At 38.3% G+C, this 23,244-nt stretch overlaps 2 protein-coding genes across 12 annotated transcripts in view; one reads left to right on the forward strand and one right to left on the reverse strand.

Annotated features, from left to right (window-relative positions):
* The window catches only part of PKD2L2 (polycystin 2 like 2, transient receptor potential cation channel), a 49,936-nt gene extending 48,546 nt beyond the window's left edge, over positions 1-1,390 (forward strand). Inside the window, exon 15 of the mRNA XM_010388072.2 lies at positions 1,027-1,390. The gene's annotated coding sequence lies outside the window, so the exon portion shown is untranslated. The remainder of the gene's footprint in view (positions 1-1,026) is intronic.
* The window catches only part of FAM13B (family with sequence similarity 13 member B), a 91,948-nt gene that overhangs the window by 3,446 nt on the left and 65,258 nt on the right, over positions 1-23,244 (reverse strand). For 3 of the 11 annotated variants that reach the window (XM_030927610.1, XM_030927606.1, XM_030927603.1), the window contains 13 exons: positions 21,341-21,405; positions 19,071-19,119; positions 18,518-18,665; positions 15,364-15,429; positions 13,112-13,322; positions 12,286-12,415; positions 11,577-11,658; positions 7,598-7,827; positions 4,916-4,999; positions 4,590-4,685; positions 1,775-1,858; positions 1,517-1,680; positions 588-689 (listed from right to left, as the gene is read on the reverse strand). In XM_030927610.1, the coding sequence (XP_030783470.1) occupies positions 588-689; positions 1,517-1,680; positions 1,775-1,858; positions 4,590-4,685; positions 4,916-4,999; positions 7,598-7,827; positions 11,577-11,658; positions 12,286-12,415; positions 13,112-13,322; positions 15,364-15,429; positions 18,518-18,665; positions 19,071-19,119; positions 21,341-21,405 (1,511 nt within the window). Of the gene's footprint in view, positions 1-587; positions 690-1,516; positions 1,681-1,774; positions 1,859-4,589; positions 4,686-4,915; positions 5,000-7,597; positions 7,828-11,576; positions 11,659-12,285; positions 12,416-13,111; positions 13,323-15,363; positions 15,430-18,517; positions 18,666-19,070; positions 19,120-21,340; positions 21,409-23,244 lie in introns of all 11 variants that reach the window. The other 8 variants (XM_030927605.1, XM_010388071.2, XM_030927608.1 and 5 more) reach the window with 5 other exon arrangements.

Here is a 23,244-nt window from a genome sequence, read left to right on the forward strand (position 1 = left end):
TTCTCAGGCCTGAGATAACTGAACCCAAACTTCTGGCCACCATCAGAACTGGAATGTATTTTTCTTAGTTTTAAAAGAGCCCTTCCAAGTCATTATGCATTACCTAGTTAGATAAAGGCACGTGCCATACTGTATTATAGGAGCCACATGCCTGGCACACTGTTACACACCTTGGAAACACTGTTACACACTGTATGAACACAATGGTCTCAGTATAAAATAAAAAATCCAAACTAGTTGAGGATACCACTCCTGTCATGGGATCCTTTCTAAAATAAGAGGTATCTCATTTCACAACCACTCCCAAAAGGGTAAGGATGTAGAATTAAAGAATATAAAATCACAGCAATACAACCAAGGCTCCCTAGGACAATCTGAAAATAGTTAATCAGATTTGTTTACACTAGCTGTGACTATTCCTGGCCATTAAAAGCAGGGCCTCTGAGCATAAAGGAATGTTTTAAAATTTTTCAGTGCTAGCATCCTATATGCACAATTTCTAACCCCACATATTCCATTATTTCAACATATGGTCAAGTTGTGAGTTAGAGGAGAAAGATGACTCAATTTTGTGATGCTCAACAAACCTTCCATTTTGTTGATAAAATGCTTCTTCAAATTCCCGCAACGTTTTGCGTAGTTTCTTTTTTTCAGCTCTGGCTTTCCAAAGTTGTTCCAGTAATTCAGGCCTAGAATTGAAATGGTAAGAAAATACTGAAGGGCACACTTGATTCATTATATTCTTAAGAGAGGTTCTATTTCTGGCTGCAAATTAAAAGCAGCTGGGGAACTCTGAGCTCTACCAATGCCTAAGCTCCACTGCAAACCAATGAAATCAGAACAGCTGAAGGATTCAAGCATCAGTACTTTAAAATCTTCCCAGTGAAGTCAGGGCTCAGAACCAGTGACATACACCGTATCACCCAAAGGTAAAGAAGTGGATATTGAACAAAAAGATCAACTCGCAACTAGTTCCTGTACTTTGTTATAAATCAACTGTAGGATTTTGTTTGTTTGCTTTTTTAGAGACAGAGTCTCACTCTGTCGCCCAGGCTGGAACACAGTGGTGCGACAGTGCCCTCAATATCCTCCAAACAGAGAATCAAGCAATCCTCTTGCCTCAGCCTCCCAAGTAGCTGGGACTACATATGCACGCCACCACCCCTGGCTAATTTTAAAAAATTTTTTATAGAGTCTGGGTCTATGTTGCCCAGGCTGGTCTTCTACTCCTGGCCTCAAAGGAATCCTCCTGCCTCAGCTTCAAAAAGTGCGAGGATTATAGGCATGCGCCACTGTGCCTGGCTAGATTTTTTTTTTAATTTTTGAAACACGGTGATGTTTTATTTAAAAATGGGAATGACAATAAATATTTGTAAATCACACTTAAAAAGCATGCATCCTTTGATAAATCTTGATTTATCTCCTATTAATTCCTTAATGCTCATTTAACATCAAATTTCTTGGCATATACATTTTATCATAAAAATAGGCTAAAATCACAAATCAGCATACATACATAGAAGCTGCTCGAGAACTTGACAATCGGAGATCCAGAGCCAGTTTTTCTTGATTTTCTTCAACATCAGATTCAGAGTTTTCTAATGAAGACTGTACCTGTACTGCAGTTTTCAAGATATCACTTAACTCAGAGGACAGATTAACACCATCTTCTTCTTCTTCCTAAAAAGATATCCAAACAGAGAATCAAACATGTCTTGTCTTTGAACTTTTCCCTTAGGGAAGGGATCAGATAATTATTTCTTTAAAGGATTACCTTGATTTCTTCAAAAAAATGTGCAGTTTCTCCTTCTATGATTGGCTGTAACATCTGACCCCTTCTCTTTGTGGATGGAGATCCCTATAACAATCAATAATATAAATAGTTTTACATTTTAAGTATTCAAAGTGTCAAGTGAAGCTTCACTTCATTATGTTACGAATCTTCAATTTTATTTTCAAAATCTTAAACATTTGCTTTAAATATTTTTAGGAACTGCTTAAATTTATTTTTGCTTATATTTTTATTTATGCAGAAGGAAGATAATAATTTATGCCTAGAAAAGTCTAAAAGAGCTCATACAACAGATATTTAAAAAATTCTAAATGGGCCTGGTGTGGTGGGTAATGCCTGTAATCCCAACACTTTGAGAGGCCAAGGCAGGCAGATCAAAGGTAAGGAGATCGAGACCATCCTGGCTAACACAGTAAAAGCCCGCCTCTCCTAAAACTACAAAAAAATTAGCCAGGCGTGGTGGCGGGCACCTGTAGTCCCAGCTACTCAGGAGACTGAGGCAGGAGAATCACTTGAACCCCAGAAAGTGGAGGTTGCAGTGAGCAGAGATTGCGCCACCGCACTCCAGCCTGGGCAACAGAGCAAGGCTCCGCCTCAAAAAAAAAAAAAATCTAAATGATAAGAACACATATATAGTTTAATTGGAAGCACTTTTCTTTTTAAAAATAGGTGTCAACTTTTTTGGTTTGAGGACCATTCTATACTTTTTTAAAAACAACTTTATTAAGATACAACTATATATCATAAAATTCACCCTTTTAAAATGTATAATTTGGTGGTTTTCAGTATATTTACCAAGTTGTGCAACTATCTCCACTAATTTCAGAACATTTCATTACCTCAGAAGAAACTCTGTACCCATTAGCTGTCACTCATTTGCCTTCTCCCCCTAGCCCCTGGTAACCACTAATCTAAATTCTGTCTCTATGGTCTTGCCTATTCTAAATCTTTCATAAAGATGGGATCATATAATATGTGTCCCTTTGTGTCAGGCTTCTCTCATTCAGCTTGTTTCCAAGGTTCACTCATGTTGTGGCATCTATCATTATTTCATTGTTTTTTATGGCTGAAGAGTATTTTGGGTGTACGGGTTACCACATCTTATTTACCCATTCATCTGCTGACATTCGACTCAGCAATCCCATCACTAGGTATTAGTATCCAAAAGAAAACAAATCATTCTACCAAAAACAACACATGCAGTCACATGGTTATCCATAGCACTATTCACAACAGCAAAGTCATGAAATCAGGTGCCCATCAACAGTGGATTGGATAAAGAAAACGTGGTACATATACACCATAAAATATTATACAGCCATAAAAAAGAACAAAATTGGCAGGGCACAGTGGCTCATGCCCGTAATCCCAGCACTTTGGGAAGCCGAGGGAGATGGATGACAAGGTCAGGAGTTCAAGACTAGCCTGGCCAAGATGGTGAAATCCTGTCTCTACTAAAAAATTAGCTGGGCGTGGTGGCGGGTGCCTGTAATCCCAGTTACTCGGGAGGCTGAGGTGGAGAACTGCTTGAACCCAGGAGGCGGAGGTTGTGGTGAGCCAAGATCGCACCACTGAACTCCAGCCTGGGTGACAGAGCGAGACTCTATCTCAAAAACAAAAACAAAACAAACAAACAAAAAATCATGTCCTTTGGGATAACATGGATGCAGCTGGAGGCCATTATCCTAAGCAAAGTAACAAATGAACAGCAAACCAAATACTGAATGTGCTCATCTATAAGTGGGAGCTAAACATCAGGTACTCATGGACATAAAAAAAGGCAACAACACACAATGTGGACTACTGGGGGGAGGGGAGGGAGGGGGGCAAGGAGTGAAAAACTGTTGTGCACTATGCTCAGTACCTAGGTGACAGGATTATTTGTACCCTAAACCTCAGCATCAAGCAATACACCCAGGTAATAAAACTGCACATATACCCCTTGAATCTAAAATAAAAGTTGGAAAAAAAAAAAAGTCACCAGGCAGTCATCACCTAAAGGAAGCCGCCGTGCAAGTAGCTATCCACATAAAAATAGCCTGAAAGCCACAGCAAACCAGAAAGTTCAATGAATTAATTCATAGGAAATCATGTAGAATGGGCTACATGCTGTTTTCTATTTGAACCCAAGACCAATCTATCTACAGTCATACTATCTAAAGGTTAATTTGAAGACAGCACTTAATCTGCATTTAAATACTACAGTTTTCATTTTTCTTTAAAAATGCACACAAATACCAATGAGCATTACATTAAGTGACTTTTTCTCATTAAAAAGATCAACTTATTTTAAAAGTCAGCTTATATCATTATGCAAATAAAAGGACATCATCATGGCCACCACAAAACTAATGCATTTTCAAATACATGAATTTAAATGGAAATAAACTAGACACTCTGACATGAATTTAAATGGAAATAAACTAGAAACTCTGAATGAGTTTCCCATTCTGCTTCTGTCACTTACAAAGTAGATTAGGCACATCACTCACTGCCTAAGCCTCAGTTTCATCACCTCTGAAATGATGCTATCATATTCTACCTATTGTGATTTTACTTGTCAGAATTTAATGACATAAACATACATAAAAATGCTTACAAAATGCTTACAAAAGTGTCTGGGATATACTAAGCAGACACTATTAGTTTCCTACTTTAAAATCAGTAATCTCACCTTACAGTGACAATTATTTCTGTCTTGACTGTGTATTTCTCCAATATACCACAATAATAATTTTTTGGGGGAAGAGTACATCTTGATAAAATGAACTAGAGAATTACTGCTTATTTTACTTACAAGGACAGGAGTGATGCTAGCTCTTGTAAGCATTTGTTTTACAAGCCTGTATCTATCATAGAGAGGTTTAACAATATGCCTTTCTTCCTTGGTCACCTGAAGCAAGAAAAAAAAGAAACTGTCTAGTCATCACAAATCTAAAATGTCCAAAACATTAAACAATGACTTATTCCCCCAATTTGAAATTTTATATTAAATACATAGGCAATCCCCCAATTGCAGGAAATAATGCTCAAAAAACAGCCCTGAAGAACGCAGGCCACAGAAGTGATTCATGTTCTTTTTTAAGACATAAAATCAAATCTTTTTAGCAAGAGAGATATTACCGGCCTTCCATGTTGACTTTCATAGTAAAGAAGACTTTTCTGAAGAGAAGCTTTCTCTTCTACCAAATGATCTTTGGTCATTTTCTGGAATTAAACAAAAAAAAAAAAAAATAACAAAATACAAAAAAACCCAAAAACAAAAACAAAAACTCCACTGGCATCATTAATATTCTCCTCACTCCCACAATGTAAATTAGGTAGATAGGGCAGACCATCAACAGTCTAGCCCAGGCTAATAAAGCCTTTGCTTGCAGATTTGCAGGCAAATTTTTCAGTCTCCTGTACAATTTGCTCTTGTAATAAGTAGGTACCAACCCCTTTGATGGCTTTACATTTTATCTGAATAGATTATGAATACTGGCTCGGGTAAATTACCTAACCTCTTTGTATTCAATATCCTCATCTGTAAAATGGGAATACTTCGTTCTACCTTAAAGGGCTCTAATGAGGAATAAATGAGTTCTATGTAAAGTATTTGCAACACTGCCTACCTGGCACCTCCAGAGTAAACATAAATAACTGCTTGCTATTTCATTTAATGTTGTTGGCATTTTATTGGCATTAAGTGAGTAGGCACGCATGCGCATACACACATAGGTTTTACAATACAATATTTATTCTAAACCATTAAGAAAATCTAGAAGCAGTATAGTGGAAAGATCTGGAAAAAGCTCAACAATGTCCATTTGTGACCTCATACTTCTCTATTACCTCAGTTTTCCTTCATCTGGGTTAGCACATTCTTTACACTGCAATACTCTTCTCACAGCTTTTATAGTCTAATTAGTAGAGTAAGCAATGCTTCCCAAATTTATTTGTCCACAAACAAGCTCCACAGACAAATAAATATGGTAAGCCTTGCATCCTCTTACTAAATAAAACAAATTTGTCCCCTTCGTTCTACAGGATCAACTATTAACACCTCAACGTGCGTTCCACAGAATACCCTTTAACACTAGACCAAATAATCTCTCTACTTATTCCCAGGACTCATTAATACTACCCTGGTCTCTCATGAGAGTAAAATTTAAGATAAAAAAATTCACTGGATAACATCTTGCTATAACAAACATAACTTTAAAATTATATACATTCAGTAGAGGATAGCTGAGTGTAATCTGTCAAACACTGATTTCAACCTCAAGCTTGAATCAGTCTTAAACCAGGGATAAAACATTTGCATAAAGTTGTGGGGGGGTGGGGGAATATTTATTCTAACATAAAATTTTAAAAGGGCTTGATGCTGTGGTTCACACCTATAATCTCAGCAATTAAGGCCATGAGTTCGAGACCAGTCTAGGCTACATAGTGAGACACAATTTCTACCAAAAAAAATTTTTTTTTTTTTTTTGAGATGAGGTCTCGCTGTGTTGCCCAGGCTTGAGTGCAGTGGTGCAATCCTGGCTCACTGCAGCCTCCGTCTCCCAGGTTCAATCAATTCTTCTGCCTCGGTCTCTGGAGTAGCTGCATTACAGGCATGTGCCACCACAACCAGCTAATTTTTTTTGTACTTTTAGTAGAGATGGGGTTTCGTAATGTTGGCCAGGCTGGTCTTGAACTCTCGACCTCAGGTGATCCACCCACCTCAGCCTCCCAAAGTGCTGGGATTACAGGCACGAGCCACTGCACCCAGCCAAAAGAAATTTTTTTAAGCAAAAGAAACGTTAAGAGGGGAAGAGAGAATTCAGCTCTATTCAAGGGAAAGAAAGACTCCAATATTTGGATCATGAGAGAGATATACTCTGTTGTCAAAGTAAGAGTTCTGCATCAGGACTATTACTTAGATAAAAGTTCACCTGAGACCATCTACTCTCTCCATTCTCCAAGCAAATCTCATCCAATATAAGAATAGGTTGCCAAGTGCTAGGACTGCCCTAGGCACAGGCTTTACTAGGGAAGAACAATGGCGCTTCAAAAAAAAAAATTCATTTAATCCTCATAACCATATCAAGTTAGTATTAATGGACATAATCACGTCCATATACATTATAGGATTGTTGAAGGGGCTGAGTGGCATAATGCATAAAATATAACCACCCAATGTCTGGCATAAGCTAGGAGGTCAATACATATAGCTATTAAGACACAAGGACAGGATTCAAGCTGAGGTCTGTAGGTCTGTTTCATGTTTTTGTTTTTTGTTTTTTTTGAGACAGGGTCTCATTCTGTCATCCAGGCTGGAGGCACAGCTCACTGCAGTCCTGATCTCCAGGGCTCCATCGATCCTCCCACCTCAGCCTTCCAAGGAACTGGAACTACAGGTGCATACCACCACATCCAGCTAATTTTTAAATTTTATTTGCAGAGACAGGGTCTCACTTTGTTGCTGAGGCTGGTCTCAAACTCCTGGGCTCAGGCAATTCTCCCGCCTGGACCTCTGAAATTGCTGGAATTAGAGGCATGAGCTACCTGTTTCGTGCTCTTTATACACTCATCTTGCCAACTGCCTCGAACACAAAATGAACTCATCAGCATTCTAGTTTTTTCAGTTTTATTATGATTCAATTCCTGAAGTATTTGGCACTTCTGTTATGCTGATTAAAGCATGTTTCTGAATCTGCAAAGATGGGGAGCAGATTCAGGAAAATCAGACTACCCAGACATCTCTATCCTGCTATAGTAATTATTTTGTTTCAGGAATTCTAAAGGCTAATCTGGGCAAAAATCATAGCTCAAGATTACCTTGATATCTTCTGGAAGACACCTCTCAATACGTTTTTCTTTCAGTCTTTTAAGAATAAGTTCAAGGGTTGCTTCTTTAGATGGTTTCTTCTCCTTCTGAATGACCTTGGGTTCATCTTCATTCTCCTCATCTTCATGGTCTAGAGAAGAGCCAAAGCTTTTTGGAAGAGTATTACTACGTGGACGTGTCTGAGGTACAAATTCTCCATCAGAATTTTTGTGTTTTGCATCTACATGTCAAAAATAAGGAGAGATCAATAATAATTGGTTTTAGCTTTGACCAGGTCAAAGAATAAGCAAGATATACACAACAAGAAAGTACACATTAAAGCACGAAGACTTAGATATTTCAAAGCCAAATAAAACATTTAAGAAGCAAAAAACAGCAAGATAGCTATTCTAGGCCGGGCATGGTGGCTCACACCTGTAATCCCAGAACTTTGAGAGGCTGAGGCAGAAGGACTGCTTGAGCCCAGGAGTTTGAGACTAGCCTGGACAACAGAGTGAGACCCCATCTCTACAAAAAATTTTTTAAATTAGCTGAGGCCGGGCATGGTGGCTCACACCTGTATCCCAGCACTTTGGGATGCCGAGGTGGGCGGATCACTTGAGGTCAAGAGCTCGAGACTAGCTCGGTCCACATGGCAAAACCCCGTCTCTAACAAAAATACAAAAGTTAGCCAGGTGTGGTAGCACATGCCTGTACATGGTAGCACACATCTGTAATCCCAGCTACTCATGAGGCTGAGGCAGGAGAATCACTTGAACCCGGGAGGCAGAGGTTGCAGTAAGCCAGTGTCACGCCAATGCACTCCAGCCTGGGTGAGAGAGTGAGACTCTGTCTCAAAAAAAAAAAAAAAAAAAAAAAAGCTGAGCACGGTGGCACATGCCTGTAAGTCCTAGCTACTTGGGAGGCTGGAGTGGGAAGACCACATTGAGCCTGGGAGGCTCACGCTACAGTAAACTGAGACTGTACCACTGCAATGCAGCCTGGGCAACAGAGTCAGACCTTGTCTTAAAAAAACACAAAAACAATAACAAAAAAAGAGAGAACAAGCTATTAATTTTATATCCATAGACAGCCTACTATTGAATAAAATGCTCTGATGGGCATGGGAGATACAGAAGAAAACAAAACAGACATGGTTCCTGTTCTCGTGGAGCATAAATTCAGGGAAGGAAAAACAATAACCAAATACTCAGATTAGTAAAATAACTTTAAAGAATGTTATGATCTATAAATAAAACAGGATGGAGTTGCAGTGCTAAAAGCAGTATAATTTGTGGAGGAACAACTACATTGGATGGGACTGACAAAGAAGACCTCTCTCAATAGTATCATCCTGGTAGAATATGGAATAAGGAGCTCGTCTAGCATAAAGGATTTACTGGAAGGGCATTTGTCCCCAGTGAGGCAATAGCCAGTGTGAAGGTCCTAAAGCGTGGCAAGTTTGAGGAACAGAAAAGAGATGAAAGTGATAAAATCGGCCAAGGGCAGAGTGTGCAACGCCTTGAAAGCCACAGTCACGAGTTTTGACTTTATTCCAGGTGGAAGCCCACTGAAGGGCTTGAAAAAGAGAGTAACGTGACTTTTTATTTTTCTTTTTGAGACAGGGTCTTGCCCTGTCACCCTGGCTGGAATACAGTGGCACAAACAGGGTTCACTGCAGCCTTGACCTCCTGGGCCTAAGTGGTCCTCCTGCCTCAGCCTCCAAAGTAGCTGGGACCCAGGCTAACATGAATTTTTTTTTTTTTTTTTTGAGACAGAGTCTTGCTCTGTTGCCCAGGCTGGAGTGCAGTGGCCGGATCTTGGCTCACTGCAAGCTCTGCCTCCCAGGTTTACGCCATTCTCCCGCCTCAGCCTCCCGAGTAGCTGGGACTACAGGCACCCGCCACCTCGCCCGGCTAGTTTTTTTTGTATTTTTAGTAGAGACGGGGTTTCACCGTGTTAGCCAGGATGGTCTTGATCTCCTGACCTCGTGATCCGCCCATCTCGGGCTCCCAAAGTGCTGGGATTACAGGCTTGAGCCACCACACCCGGCCTGCTAACATGAATTTTTTAAAGATAAATCTAACTACCATGCAGCAGATGGACTACAGGGCAGTAAAAGTGAAAGAAAATGGGAAAATTATGAGGCCAATGCTAGACAATTTAATGGTATCAATTACTAATAAAATCAAGGTAATAATTTTCACTGATGACTGGAAATTGGCATTAAACATGGAAATCTTTAACAGAAGTACAGGGGAAAATTAAGCGATACTCTAAAGAGGAGTTAAGAGACATTATCTTGGCTGGCCGTGGTGTCTCACGCCTGTAATCCCAGCACTGTGCGAGGCCAAGGCAGACAGATCGCTTGAGCCCAGGAGTTTGAGACCAGCCTGGGCAACATGGTGCAATGCCATCTCTACTAAGAATACAAAAAAATTAGCTGGGCATAGTGGCATGTGTCTGTAGTCCCAGGTACTCAGGAGGATGAGGTGGGAGGATCACTTCAGCCCGGGAGGTGGAAGTTGCAATGAGCTAAGATCGTGCCACTGCACTCCACTCCTGAGCAACAGAGTAAAACCCTGTCTTAAAAAAAAAAAAAGAGAGAGAGCGAGCGAGCCAGACTTTATCTTAACGACAAGAATATAAACTCCATGACAGTAGGGACTGTGTCTGTCTTGTTCACTGCTATATCTCTAGTTGTCTACAAAGTACTTAATACTTCAGAAATACTAAACACTTTACTGGGCCGGGCGCGTGGCTCATACTTGTAATCCCAACACTTTGCAAGACCGAGGTGGGAGAATTGCTTAAGGCCAGAAGTTTGAGACCAATCCAGGCAACAAAGCAAGAATCCAACTCTATACAAAATTTTAAAAAATTACCTGGGTGTAGTAGTGCATGCCTGTAGTCCTAGCTACTCTGGAGGCTGAGGTGGAAGGATCACTTGAGCCCATCAGTTCAAGGCTGCAGTGAGCCATGACCGTGCCACCACACTCCAGCCTTGATGACAGAGCAAGATTCTGTCTCAAAAAAACAAAAAAATACATATTTTCTTATTTTTATAAGCCAGGTGCGGTGGCTCACACCTGTAATCCCAGCACTTTGGGAGGCTGAGGCAGGTAGATCGCTTGAGCCCAAGAGTTCGAGACTGGGCAACATGGCAAAACCCTGTCTCTACTAAATACTACAAAAATTAGCTGGGCTTGGTGGCATGCACCTGTAATCCCAGCTACTCGGGAGGCTGAGGCACAAGAATCACTTGAACCCAGGAGGCAGAGGTTGCAGTGAGCTGAGATGGCATCACTAAACTCCAGCCTGGGCAACAGAGTGAGACTCTGTCTCAAAAAAATAAGAAATAAAAATAAAAATAAAAACTTTATTGAGTAAATTTAAATGAATAAACCAAAGTGATGCTCCAGATAATAAACCCCTATTTTGCATAATTTTAAAAGTAATAATTATTAAAACACATACTCACTAAACATCCACAAATATACTTCAACAATCACTATACTAGTTTGACACCTAGAAATGCAATGCCTGGTTTATCATTCAAGAGTTACAATTTAGTCTTTGTGGTATAAACGAGTCACTGTGATTAGACTTTCTTAGTCTTAGATGAAAATATCTACCAAAAAATCTTAATGAAATATCCACCACAACTCAAAGCTGCTTAATATTTGAAATATATTTCAGATAAACTTTATAACATCAGTTCACTTATGAATATACAATCTCAGGTATCTTTCAAAAAGATGTTACTAATAAAAACACAAAAAAGACATTTAAAATATAATACAGAACTACTGTACTATAACACAATACTACAGTATGCAATTTTGACCCTAATAAAAGAAAAAAAGGTAACTCTCATTTTTGTCAAACAGTGCCCAAGATTTAAAATTATCAAAAGTTGTAATTCTCAGACATTAATATAAAAAAAATTTTTTTAACTGCAAATATATTACAAAATGGCACATAATGTACCTTTAATTTGCTTCCGCAGTTTTGTAAGCTCTGTCATCCATTTTAATACCTTTGGATTGGCAGCAATATCACTGTAGGAGGGCTGAAAAATTATGGAGCAGAATCACTGACACTTGTGATAAGCAACAGTTATGTTAATTTATGTCCAAATAGTATTTTACAGTTCCCACAGCAAAGACTACTCAATTCTCATTTCATCTTACTTTAATTAGATAGGGCAGGATATTATGTCAAGTTCTCCCAAGGTAAGGTCTAGTAACTGGCAGAAGCCAGATTTGAATATGGGTCTTCTGACTCCAAGTATAGGACTCTTTCCATTTCACATGTTCTAACTATTAAAACTCTCTTTCCCTCCTCCACTTCATCCCTCACAAACTCCCTCTCATCCCCACTTGGTACTTGTGGTTTTTTATAAGAGCAGAAATAGCAGTAACACGATTTGTCAATGTAAAAGTATTTGCTTTAAAAATTCTGAAAGCTGCTTTGCCAATGGAAATAAAAAGATGCCACGGTGCAAATGGCAAGAATACTGACCTGGAAGTCAGGAGACTGAGGAGTTATATAATCTCAGATCTACATGATCACTGTTCCTCTGGGCATCTCAGATTTGTTACCTTTCTCACACAGATCTAAACTAAGGCTCTTGAAAAACACTCCTCTAGGTTCTAATATTAGATTTAGCTCACTCTGGGGAATGCCACAGACCTACCTTGCTATTTCTTTCCCTTTCAAACTGTTCCTCAAATTGTCTGATTTTCTTCTGAAGTTTCTTGACCAACTGATAAGGTGTTCTGTCTTCTCTCTTTTCATCTTTTGAACTAAAGGATGATCTTCGAATTCTGAATTAAAACAAAAGGCCAACAGTTAGTTAAATTTTCAAGTACCAACACTGTATCTCTTAAAATGCCCTGACATAACACTATTAGCAATAAATCTTAAAGGTAAAAATAAGTCCCTAACACTAAAGGACAGGTAGTATAAAGAAACACTGTAATATTACAGACCACAAATTTAGCTTATACAAGTGGTGATGCAAACAGTTTGGAATCATTTAAAACTGGTTTGGACAAAGGCAGAAAATAAAAGGATACCTAGCAGCTCAGAGCTCTTGTAATTGTTCAAACTGCACAGCAAAGTTTTTGACATTCAGATCCATTTAAAGCTTTGATTAAAAAAGATTAGGAACTGCTCAGCACCACCTGCTGCTTCCTTTACAGAGCTCTGTATTTCAGCGATGAATACACAAATAAATGAATAATACACCATGAGAAAATGTCTATTTGAGAACAAACTTCAAACACTACACCTCAATGAACTCAGCAGGGTCAAAAAAAAAAAAAAAGTTACAAAAACGTGCTCTATATCAGGGAGAAAGCTCTGAATTCTATGTCTAGAAGACTAAATCTCTTTTTTTTTTTTTTTTTTTTTTTGAGATGGAGTGTCACTATTGAAGCCCATGCTGGAAGACTAAATATCTCAAAAGACTTGGGTATATAATAGGAATTGCCTCTTGTAAGTACATAAAAATCATATACCTAGTAAAAGACAGTGCTTTAGATGAGGAATCCAACTTTTCTGGATCATGTAGGAAACGTTGGCTTTGCCCAAAATCTAAACTGCGGTGTGATAATACTGGAGGACAGTCCTCTTCCAAGGGGTGATGATTCATTCTTCCAGCTTGTGGGGACAGCTGAGCTTCTCCAGACTCAGAGTCCTCCTGCCAAGACTTAAAAGCAGGAAATGGCTCTATAAAAAAACACAAAGAATAGTATCATGGGTCTCTTGATTCCACATGGGAAAAAAGTCACAAAGTATCAGCTATGTGTTCCTTAAATCATACCATTACATAGCGTTTTATATATACATATATGTCTTCATAAAGCCTACTATAGTTTAAAATTATTCAAGCTTCAATTTTTAGCCCAGAGTTCTTTTTTTTTTTTTTTTTTTTTTTTTTTTTTTTTTTTTTTTGAGATAAGGGCTCGCTCTGCTGCCCAGGCTGGAGTTCAGCGTCATGATGGTGGCTCACTGCAGCCTCGACCTCCTAGGCTCAAGCAATCCTCCCACCTCAGCCTCCCAAGCAGCTGGGACTACAGGCGCTTGCTACTATGCCTGACTAATTTTCTTTTTTTGTTGTTGGTAGACACGAGGTCTCACTATGTTGGCCAGGCTGGTCTTGAACTCCTAGGCTCAAGTGATCCTCCCAATGTGCTGGGATTACAGGCATGAGCCACTGTGCCCAACCCAGAGTTCTATTTCCATATAAATTTAAATTTCTGAACCCAGTGGCAAAGCAAGAAAGGACACTGTCAAGCTCTTTAAACCCAATTTAATTCTAAAGATGTTATTTAATGTAATTCTGAACTTTTCTAAAGATGTTTTATTTACAAATGTTACTTTTCAAGTAGGGGAAAACTAGAAACAGCAAGAACTGAAGTTCTTTCTTAGAAATTTAACTTAAAAGCCAAATGATGCCAGGTGTATGACCTGTCCCTCACTGTCAAATAGTTATATTAAGACAAAGTGGGAGCTGCTCCCCATGTTACACAGAACACTCACCAAATGGAGCTCTCTGACTTTAGAAGAATTCTAACATTCCCAAAAGGAGGAGCTAATTCACCTGACAGCACCTGGCCTCTAACATTAAACTGTGACGGTTATCTTCTGTTACAGGATTCCTATGTATAATATATATTTTAATAATACCCAACAGTGTTACTAAGACAAAACTTAATAGCACTAGGCCTTCTTAAGCACATTTACTTTACAGCAGTTATCCTGTATGCCCTCAAGTGAAAGCTATGTTAATACATTCAATGTCTTTGCAAATATAATATTTGATTACATACAGAACACATACAGACCATACACACAATCCACAAATATACCCCAAATACGAAATTAAGTAAAGGAGGGAAAAAAAAATTGCCATCTACACATTATCTTTTTATTTATTTATTTATTTATTTTGAGCTGGAGTCTCGCTCTGTCACCCAGGCTGGAGTGCAGTGGCGCGATCTTGACTCACTGCAACCTCTGCCTCCTGGGTTCAAGCGATTCTCCTGCCTCAGCCTCCCTAGTAGCTGATATTACAGGAGCCTGCTACCATGCCTGGCTAATATTTGTATTTTCAGTTGAGATGGGGTTTCACCATGTTGGCCAGGCTGGTTACGAACTCCTGACCTCAAGTGATCCACCTGCCTCGGCCTCCCAAAGTGCTAGGATTACAAGCGTGAGCCACCACACCCGGCAGCTTTTTAAATAACTAGACTTAAAATTTTTGATGCTATTGGCTATTAGCAATAGTGAAAATGAATGCAAAGAGGGCTTGACAGTGTCAAAATTCAAGAGTGATGTTTTCTTTTTCCTCACACAGTAGCTAAGATTGCTGCTTTAGTAATTTAACTTTAGGCATTAGCAATTTAAAGCATTACCTTTCCTTTCAAAATAATAACATAATTTAGTTTGTTTTTGAAGCCCAGATCAATCTGAGAATTAAAAATTAGGTACAAAGCGTGCAATCCCACAATAAACCCAACAATAAAGTGATTTTCAAAGCAACCCTTGTACCTGTGTCCCAGCAAATAAGTAACTGGTAGTAAACATTTTATGAGAAATATCCTATTTTAAGAAAAGACAAAAGTAACAGCAATTTTTTCTGGGTTCACTTTGAACCCAGAACAGTTTTCCTAAGATATGGGGACAGCAGGAGAAGGGCTTAATAAAAAGACAAACAAAGTGAACCATAAAAAGGCAAAAAAACTAAACTATGGTGAACCATACTTACCCTCCCCATCTCTCTGCAGATGCATTGTTTTGAAATCAATGAGGGGAAAAGTGATAGGGCATGACGCTAATAAAATGGAAAAAATGGCAAAAAATACTAAAGTGAACACACGGCACAGTCAGAACAAACCATACACATAACACAAAGCCAAAGATACCAAAAACATTTCCCTAAAACCAGTTAGGCATTCTGTTCAAAAACTTTATTAAAAGAAATAACTACTAACTAGATTTTAACAAACATAAACATAACATTTCCATTTCAGCAAACAATGCAAAAAAGGGGGCGGGGAAACTCAAAGTAGCGCTATTAACTCAAACATAAAACTGAAAAAATGGAAATTCTTAAGCAGGCACTGTTTGAAGCTTTTCAGTATAAATGATTTCAAAGAAAAAAATCTCCCTTAGTTTGCTCTTTGAAAAAATTCTACTGCATTTCATTCCAGAGTTAGCAGGAGAGAATCTGAAGATGGTATCCACTTCCATTAAAAGTCAAAACTTTGTGAACAGCTGCTACAAATTCATACTGGTGACAGTCATGTGCTACCTGCTTGCTAACTACTGCATTCTGCTGACTATTTTTCTTATCCTTTGAGGAAAAAACAAAATAAAAACCATATACTTAGGAATAGTGACATAGGGCTCTATTTGGAGTCATCCCACTTCTCTACGAAGAGTCACATCAAACAAAGCATGTCTGATTCCGAGGTATCCAGGGTCTAAAGTAAGTTGGTCTCTTAAATAAATAAGACTTTCTCATTTAGAATATCCTAACTCCTGGCCGGGCATGGTGGCTCACGCCTGTAATCACAGCACTTTGGGAGGCCAAGGCGGGCAGATCACCTGAGGTCGGGAGTTTGGGACCAGCCTGACCAACATGGAGAAACTCCATCTCTACTAAAATACAAAATTAGCCAGGCATGGTGGTACATGTCTATAATCCCAGCTACTTGGGAGGCTGAGGCAGGAGAATTGCTTGAACCTGGGAGGCAGAGGTTGCGCTAAGGTGAGATCATGCCATTGCACTGCAGCCTGGGCAACAAGAGCAAAACTCCATCTCAAAAAAAAAAAAAAAAAAAAAAAAAAAAGAATATCCTAACTCCTAATTGTGGAAAATCAATCAATGTTTGCATTAGTGACAAAGTTAGAAGAAACAACATGGTCTACAAACAGCCACTCTACAAAGCACATGCATAGTTTATGGCTGGGAAGTTCACTCTGGTGTCTGTAACCATTGGCTTTCTGAAAGTCGCAGACCCCTATTTCTGGAAGAGCAAGTAGGAGACCTACATAGACTTGTTTAGGCTGTTGAACCAGGACAGCTCAGGCACTGAAAATCAGGCATCCGCAGCCTACAGGTTACCTCCTTTATCTATACCAAGGTATAGGTGCTGGATTCTGACATGGAAAAAAAAGTCCAGTATCAGGTTCTCTTTCAGGGAGACTCAAGAACACTGAAGTTAGACAGAGAAGGTCCATTCTCTTCAGACAATGAAAAACAATTGTTCTTCTATGTTTAAAATGTAATCAGGACTCCCAGGCCAAAGATCATACAGAACTATTTATCTGCATCTTCTAACAGGAAGAAACAAAAGTGCTTTATCAGAATCCCAGCTGCTTCCTTTGAAGACTCATTTCCTAGCAATGCTCCAAGGGATGCTCTGTCGACCACCATTCCTTTTATTTCAGCCACAATAAATAACAAAAAAGAACATTTAATCTTCAACTGCCACCAGTATGCTAACATATCCCCTAACACTGGGAAGCATCTTCATAAATTCCAGATGTCCTGAATAACCCAGAACAAAGCAAATGAAAGACAACTTCCTAATTTAGTCTAAGTTAAAACAGATAATATGCCACTGGGCATGCCAAACATCTAGACCTATATAAAAAGGAGGCTGGGGAGGAGACAGCAATAAAAATTGGCACAGACAATGACTTGGATGGGGCTCTTAAAAAAAAATGCCTAGACCTTTAAAAAAAAAAAAAAAAAAGATCCACACACACTCCATTTGCGATCTGCAATCAGGTGAGTACACTTACAGGGCCAAAAGGAGTCCATGGCACTGGCATTACAATTCCTGTTATTGCCAGCATATGTCAACAGATAACTTGCCAAAGGTGACAGAACCCAGGCATCTTCATCCAAGTGAATGAATATGTAACTCTGCTTAAGATTCTTGAGTTATCTCATTGTCTCTTTACCAAGGTGTATAATCCAGAAAAACTCCTAGATCCAAATTTATTGCTTGTTTCCCACCCCCACTGAACATTTTATTTGAAAGTTTACAAATACATAGCAAAATTGAAAGAACTTTACACTGAATATCCATATATCAATCACAATCTACCATTAACATTCTACTATACTTGCTTTTTAACATTTATCCATCCCATTAACCATCTTATTTTTTTCACGGATTTCAGAGTAAACTGCAGGTATCAGTAAATTTCCCCATAAATACTCCAGTATGCAAATCATCCATTGAATTCAGCATTTGTTTACAGTTTTTTATTCTCTTGAAGTAAAAAGAGAACTTTATATACAAAGAAACACAAAAATCTATGTATTTGCTGAGTTTTGAGACGTGCATATACCCATGTTGTTTGCTTGTTAAATTTTAACTTCTCCCCTTTGTGTAAATTTTTAGAGTACCCTGCACCATACCTTCATAACCTAAGACAGAGATAACAGGAATATGGTACAATATTTGTTTAGAAGTACCCTTGAAGGTCATTTTCAAAAATGTACTGCTGATGATTCTAAGGACAAGGAAATTATACACCCTCTGTTTAAACTGGTGAGATCTCTAAGCCGTAACATACTAGGCTTTCAAAGACTGGGAGATAGCACTTGATTTAACTATTAACAAAAACGTATGCTGGGTGACTTTTTAAAAAAATCAGCTCTAACATCCATTTTCAAAGCTGTTGATGGATCAGATAAGAACTTCTAGTTCATATGAGATGCTGCCCCAAAATCTCAGTGTGTTTCACTAAAAACACCCACTTATTTATCTTATATGAAAGGGAGAACAGAAGATCAAGATGAATAAGGTTATTCAGAAAAGGGCTGTAGTGTTATCATCGCTTAGGGTAATTTCACTTACAAACAACATTATCAGGAAAATAATGTGTGTGGGTAAAATTACCTTCCCATTTATCACCATCGGAAACATTCTTCAGATCTAAATGTGGAATATTAACACATGCTGCTTCACCTTGAACACCAACACTTTGACCTCCTGGTACTTCTGATTCAGTGTTGGCATTCAAATCACATATCTTGCTACTAGAATCCTGTATTTTAAAATAAAGAATACATTTCACAACGACGGAAGCTTTTCACACCCAGCTTAAACACATCCAGCACATATCCATGTGTAGTCTTCATTAGTTTATTGTGCCTATACAGCCGACTATCCCATTCCCACTGTGCAAACTATTTTCAAATATAAACATGCAGTTTTAGAATATGTCTTATTGGAAGACAAGTTTGGATTCCAAATTCAGGAAAGTGTTTTCATAACCAAGTCTCTTGTAGCCAAAAGTGGCAAATTAAGTTGCTGTTTAACTGTAAAATATTTGATAAGAGTATTTATATTTAAATCTTTAAACCTAGCTAACCCACGTGAAAGACCAGACATAACAGACAGTTTAAACCTAGGCAAGTTTTTAAAGACTAAGATAAAAAATAGTTCTTACCAGAATCAAGTGTGACAATTTATCACTGTCAAATAACAAACATTCTTCCCTAAAAATACAAGTAAAGTTGTTAGTATATTAAGAATAAAAAGCCTACTATCATTACATATTTCTTACCTAGATTACTCTACTCCACCACACAGTTAGCATTTACAATGTGCGAGGAGAAAATGCCAACTGGACATATGCCCATTCTTTGGAGCCCTATATCTGAAAAATCACACAATACTGAAAAGATCCACAGAATCACTTCAGGTTTAGAAAAATCAAGTAACAATCCCTACTCCACCCCATAAACCACAGCAAAAAAGAAAAACCTTTATAAAATGAAAACTAAAATCCACAGTAAGTAGAAACCCAAAAGAATGTATAATAAAGATTTTATAAAATAAATGTTTTAACCAAATACACAGCTCTATTCTCTCCATTCTGGAGACTTTCAAAGGAGACTTTATTTTTTTTAAAAAAAGACACTATGTCTTTTACTTTAAACCTAACTGTATTCTATCACAAGGTTACTACTTCCAATCAAAGAAGGTTACTACTTCTAAACCTTTCCCTCCTCAAAACATAACAGTAACATACTAAAAGGAAATTTTTAAAAATTTCAGTCCACCTTTAATTTCCCCAGAAAAACTAACCCTTATTTAGAACAAGTGTTATAGCAAGCTGTCGTAAGTGATCTGTACTTATTTTACCAGTCAAGAAAGCACCTGCTAATATACAGTGGATTATCAATATGCCTACTGGGGAAAACTTCTTTTCCCCAAAGGCACTGTGGCAATTTACAATGACACATCAAGATGTCACTTCTAACTGGTCATAACAGAGTATGCACTCAGGAGACATGCCTTGATCTAAATACGGCAAGTCATTTTCTCATACAGATAATTAACTTATTTTTGCTGAGCATAAGAAATGAACTAAATGCTCTGATAAGCTTAAAGGCATTCCTTTGCTTAGAGTAGGAGCAAATGGTAGGATGAGTAAATACTACCTTAGCAACCTAAAAGACCTAATCACCTACATTTGAGAAACATGAATGTTAAACAAACAAAATGTAATTCACCTAACCAAGGTACTCTTTGGATCTAAAAACCAGTTTGCTAACTTATACACAGATGAAGTTGAAGAGGAAAGAGCTTTTTAAAAAAAAAACCAAAAAAACAAAAAACAAAAACAAAACAACAACAACAACAGAAGAATCCTCACTAAATGGCTCCTTATTGTTCTACCAAATCCAGATGTCATCATTCTGGGGGTGCCTGTTAATGCTGTTAATCTTACATCTTCAGCCCATAGCTCCAATACTCCCTGGGCTGGAAGAGGATGATTCCTGCCTCCTGAAAGGAAGCACAAGGAACTGCTATAAGCAGGAAATCTGTGGACCTTCAGAGTATGGGGAGGCTCCAGAGACATGGCTCCAAAGAATTTACTTACCCTTAAAGAATAGGCTTCCTACTTATAATTAAAAGAAACAATGGAATACAAATATGTCCTGGCCAACAGGCTGTCAGTAAATTAGTATGCTGTTTGGGATCTCTCAATATTTACAATCTAGTCTGCAACTTCATTACTGAAGTATTTTCAGAATCTCAAGTCACCTTCCTAAGTTATACTTTTTGGCAGCATCTTGAAGACTGATGCAAAGGGTAACAAGAACCCAAATCTTATTCTGTGACTTAAAACATTCCAGAAAGCTTCTACCCAAAGAGGCTATCTATTGAGACTCCACATTTAGTTGAAATACTCGTTGCCTCCAGTATTTCTCTACCATTATAGCCAGCCAAAGAGGTTAAAAAAGCACCAGCCGCCTAACAGTGTATTGAGACATATTGAGACACACCAAGGATAAATTCAAAGAGGAAGAAAAACATCCTACACCTATTTGTTGAATCAAATACAATATCTCTCAGTTAGTTATACACAGTTACAAGACCATGAATTAACTCACTGACAGGTATACTCAGAGTATCAGTAAATTTCCCAATTGTTCCACAATCAACTGAAAGATTTAAATGTCTCCAAAAAGGCTGTTTTTCCCTCTGAATGTTTTCCAAGTTACAACTACTGTCTGTCTGAACCTGCATAAATCCAAATATTTATGGGTATTTAATATCCTTTATGTCTACCATTATAACAAGAAGGCTGTTTAAGATTATCTAAACTATATGTTTATAATGGATATTCATCTAAAAAATTCACCTCAAAAATCTGTGAAGTGCTCCAATTCTCAAAATGATTAATTAGAAACAAGAAAAAATGCTTACCTCTCAAGACAGCCATCTTCACTATCACCATGGTCACTGCATGGCTCTAACAATATACCTACAGACTGACAAAAAGAACACCACCATGTATTAATGGAGCTCCCAATACTCAGATATGAGAAGAAGTTGCCAATCTAAATTAGGATATTAGAATACAGATTAGTCAAACACCCCTAATTAGCTATCATTTATAATAGTCTGTAGTACTTAGCATCTCTTTTTACAGGGAGTAATTTATCTTCCCTCAAAACCTGGGTCATATGAAGTACAGCAGGTATTCTGCATTTCTCTGTTAGGTAATATGTATCACCACTACCATCCTTCTTCCTTAGAATTCTTTCCTCCAAAATGATGGTCTCTGATCCTGCTTGTCACCTGCTGCTTGCTTTATTTCTCCCCGGCCACAAAGATACAAGTTTGGTGACTTCTTGTAGATAGGAGTCATAGAGAAGTTCACCAGGTTCCTTTGTACATTTGAAGTAATAACTATTTTCCACAAAGAAGTCCCCACATGAGAAAACTCTCCCATTTTCCAACGAGCTTAGTGACATCATCTCACCCCTATTCCTCTCAAACTAAAAACCTACCAAGTCTAATACAAATACCCAGAGAATTACTACAAAATACATGAACGTTTTGGTGTTTTTGACGATCACCTTCAATTCAACAAAAGGTTCGACACTTCCTAGACTCTCTGACTCTTCTTTAGAAAGTACCACTTGTTCAATTTTGTTTAGCATGAAAGAAGGTCCATAAGAATCTGCAAAAAAGCTGTTAAAATACTAGTCCCTTTTCAAACTACACATCTATGAGGCTGTCTCATACGCTTCAACAAAACAATGTAACAGCAACAGACTAAATGCAGGAGCATATAGGAGAATCCAGCTGTCTTCTGTAAGTCAAACAGGTATCAACAATATTTCTAGCTATGTAAAACAATGCCACTCCTCAAACTTAAAAAAATTTATGAAAACAGCTGTCTATTATGGAAAAGAGCAACCTTACTTATGTTACCATAAATGAGTTTATGTTAAAGTAAATTAATGTTTTTTAAATTTCTTAGTTTTAATTCCTAATATGGCAAATCCTGATAGACATACCTATGTAAACAAAAGCTCTTTGGGATCTTCAAATAAGTATAAATAAGTCCCCGAGACCCAAAGTGTGATAATTACTGATACACAAATCAGACTTCCGTAACCTTTATGATCAATAACAAGTGTCCCTCACCCCCTGTTAGGAACCAGGCCACACAGCAGGAGGTGAGCAGCCAGGGGAGTGGGGAGTGAGCATTACGGCATGAGCTCCGCCTCCGGTCAGAGATTCTCAGACCGGATTCTCAGAGAGGCGCGAACCCTATTGTAAGCTGTGCATGCGAGGGATCTAGGTTGTGTGTTCCTTATGAGAATCTAACTAATGCTTTGATGATGTGAGGCAGAACAGTTTCACTACAAAACCCCAACCCCCTATCCACTGTCTGTGGAAAAAGTGTCGTCCACAAAACCAGTCCCTGGTTCCAAAAAGGTTGGGGACCACTGCTCTACAAGATAGCTTTATATTCTGAAGGTTTCTGGGCACATGAAATAACCATTACCCAGACCAAATATTTAATTTTTATTTACTTGAAAAAAAATTTTTTTTGAGACAGTCTCACTCTGTCATCCAGGTCAGAGTGCAGTGGTGCAATTTCAGCTCACTTTTTGAGCCGAATACAAAAATACAAAAATTGTTTTGTATTTTTAGTAGAGATAGGGTTTCAGCATGTTGAATAGGGTAATTTGTTTGTAATTTTAGTAGAAGTGAGTTTCAGCATGTTGGCCAGGCTGGTCTCGAACTCCTGACCTCAAGTGATCCACCTGTCTTCAGCCTCCCAAAGTCCTGAGATTACAGGCATGAGCCACTGC

The sequence above is a fragment of the Rhinopithecus roxellana genome, chromosome 3 (genome assembly GCF_007565055.1).
Source record: "Rhinopithecus roxellana isolate Shanxi Qingling chromosome 3, ASM756505v1, whole genome shotgun sequence".
Classification (NCBI taxonomy): Eukaryota; Metazoa; Chordata; class Mammalia; order Primates; family Cercopithecidae; genus Rhinopithecus; species Rhinopithecus roxellana.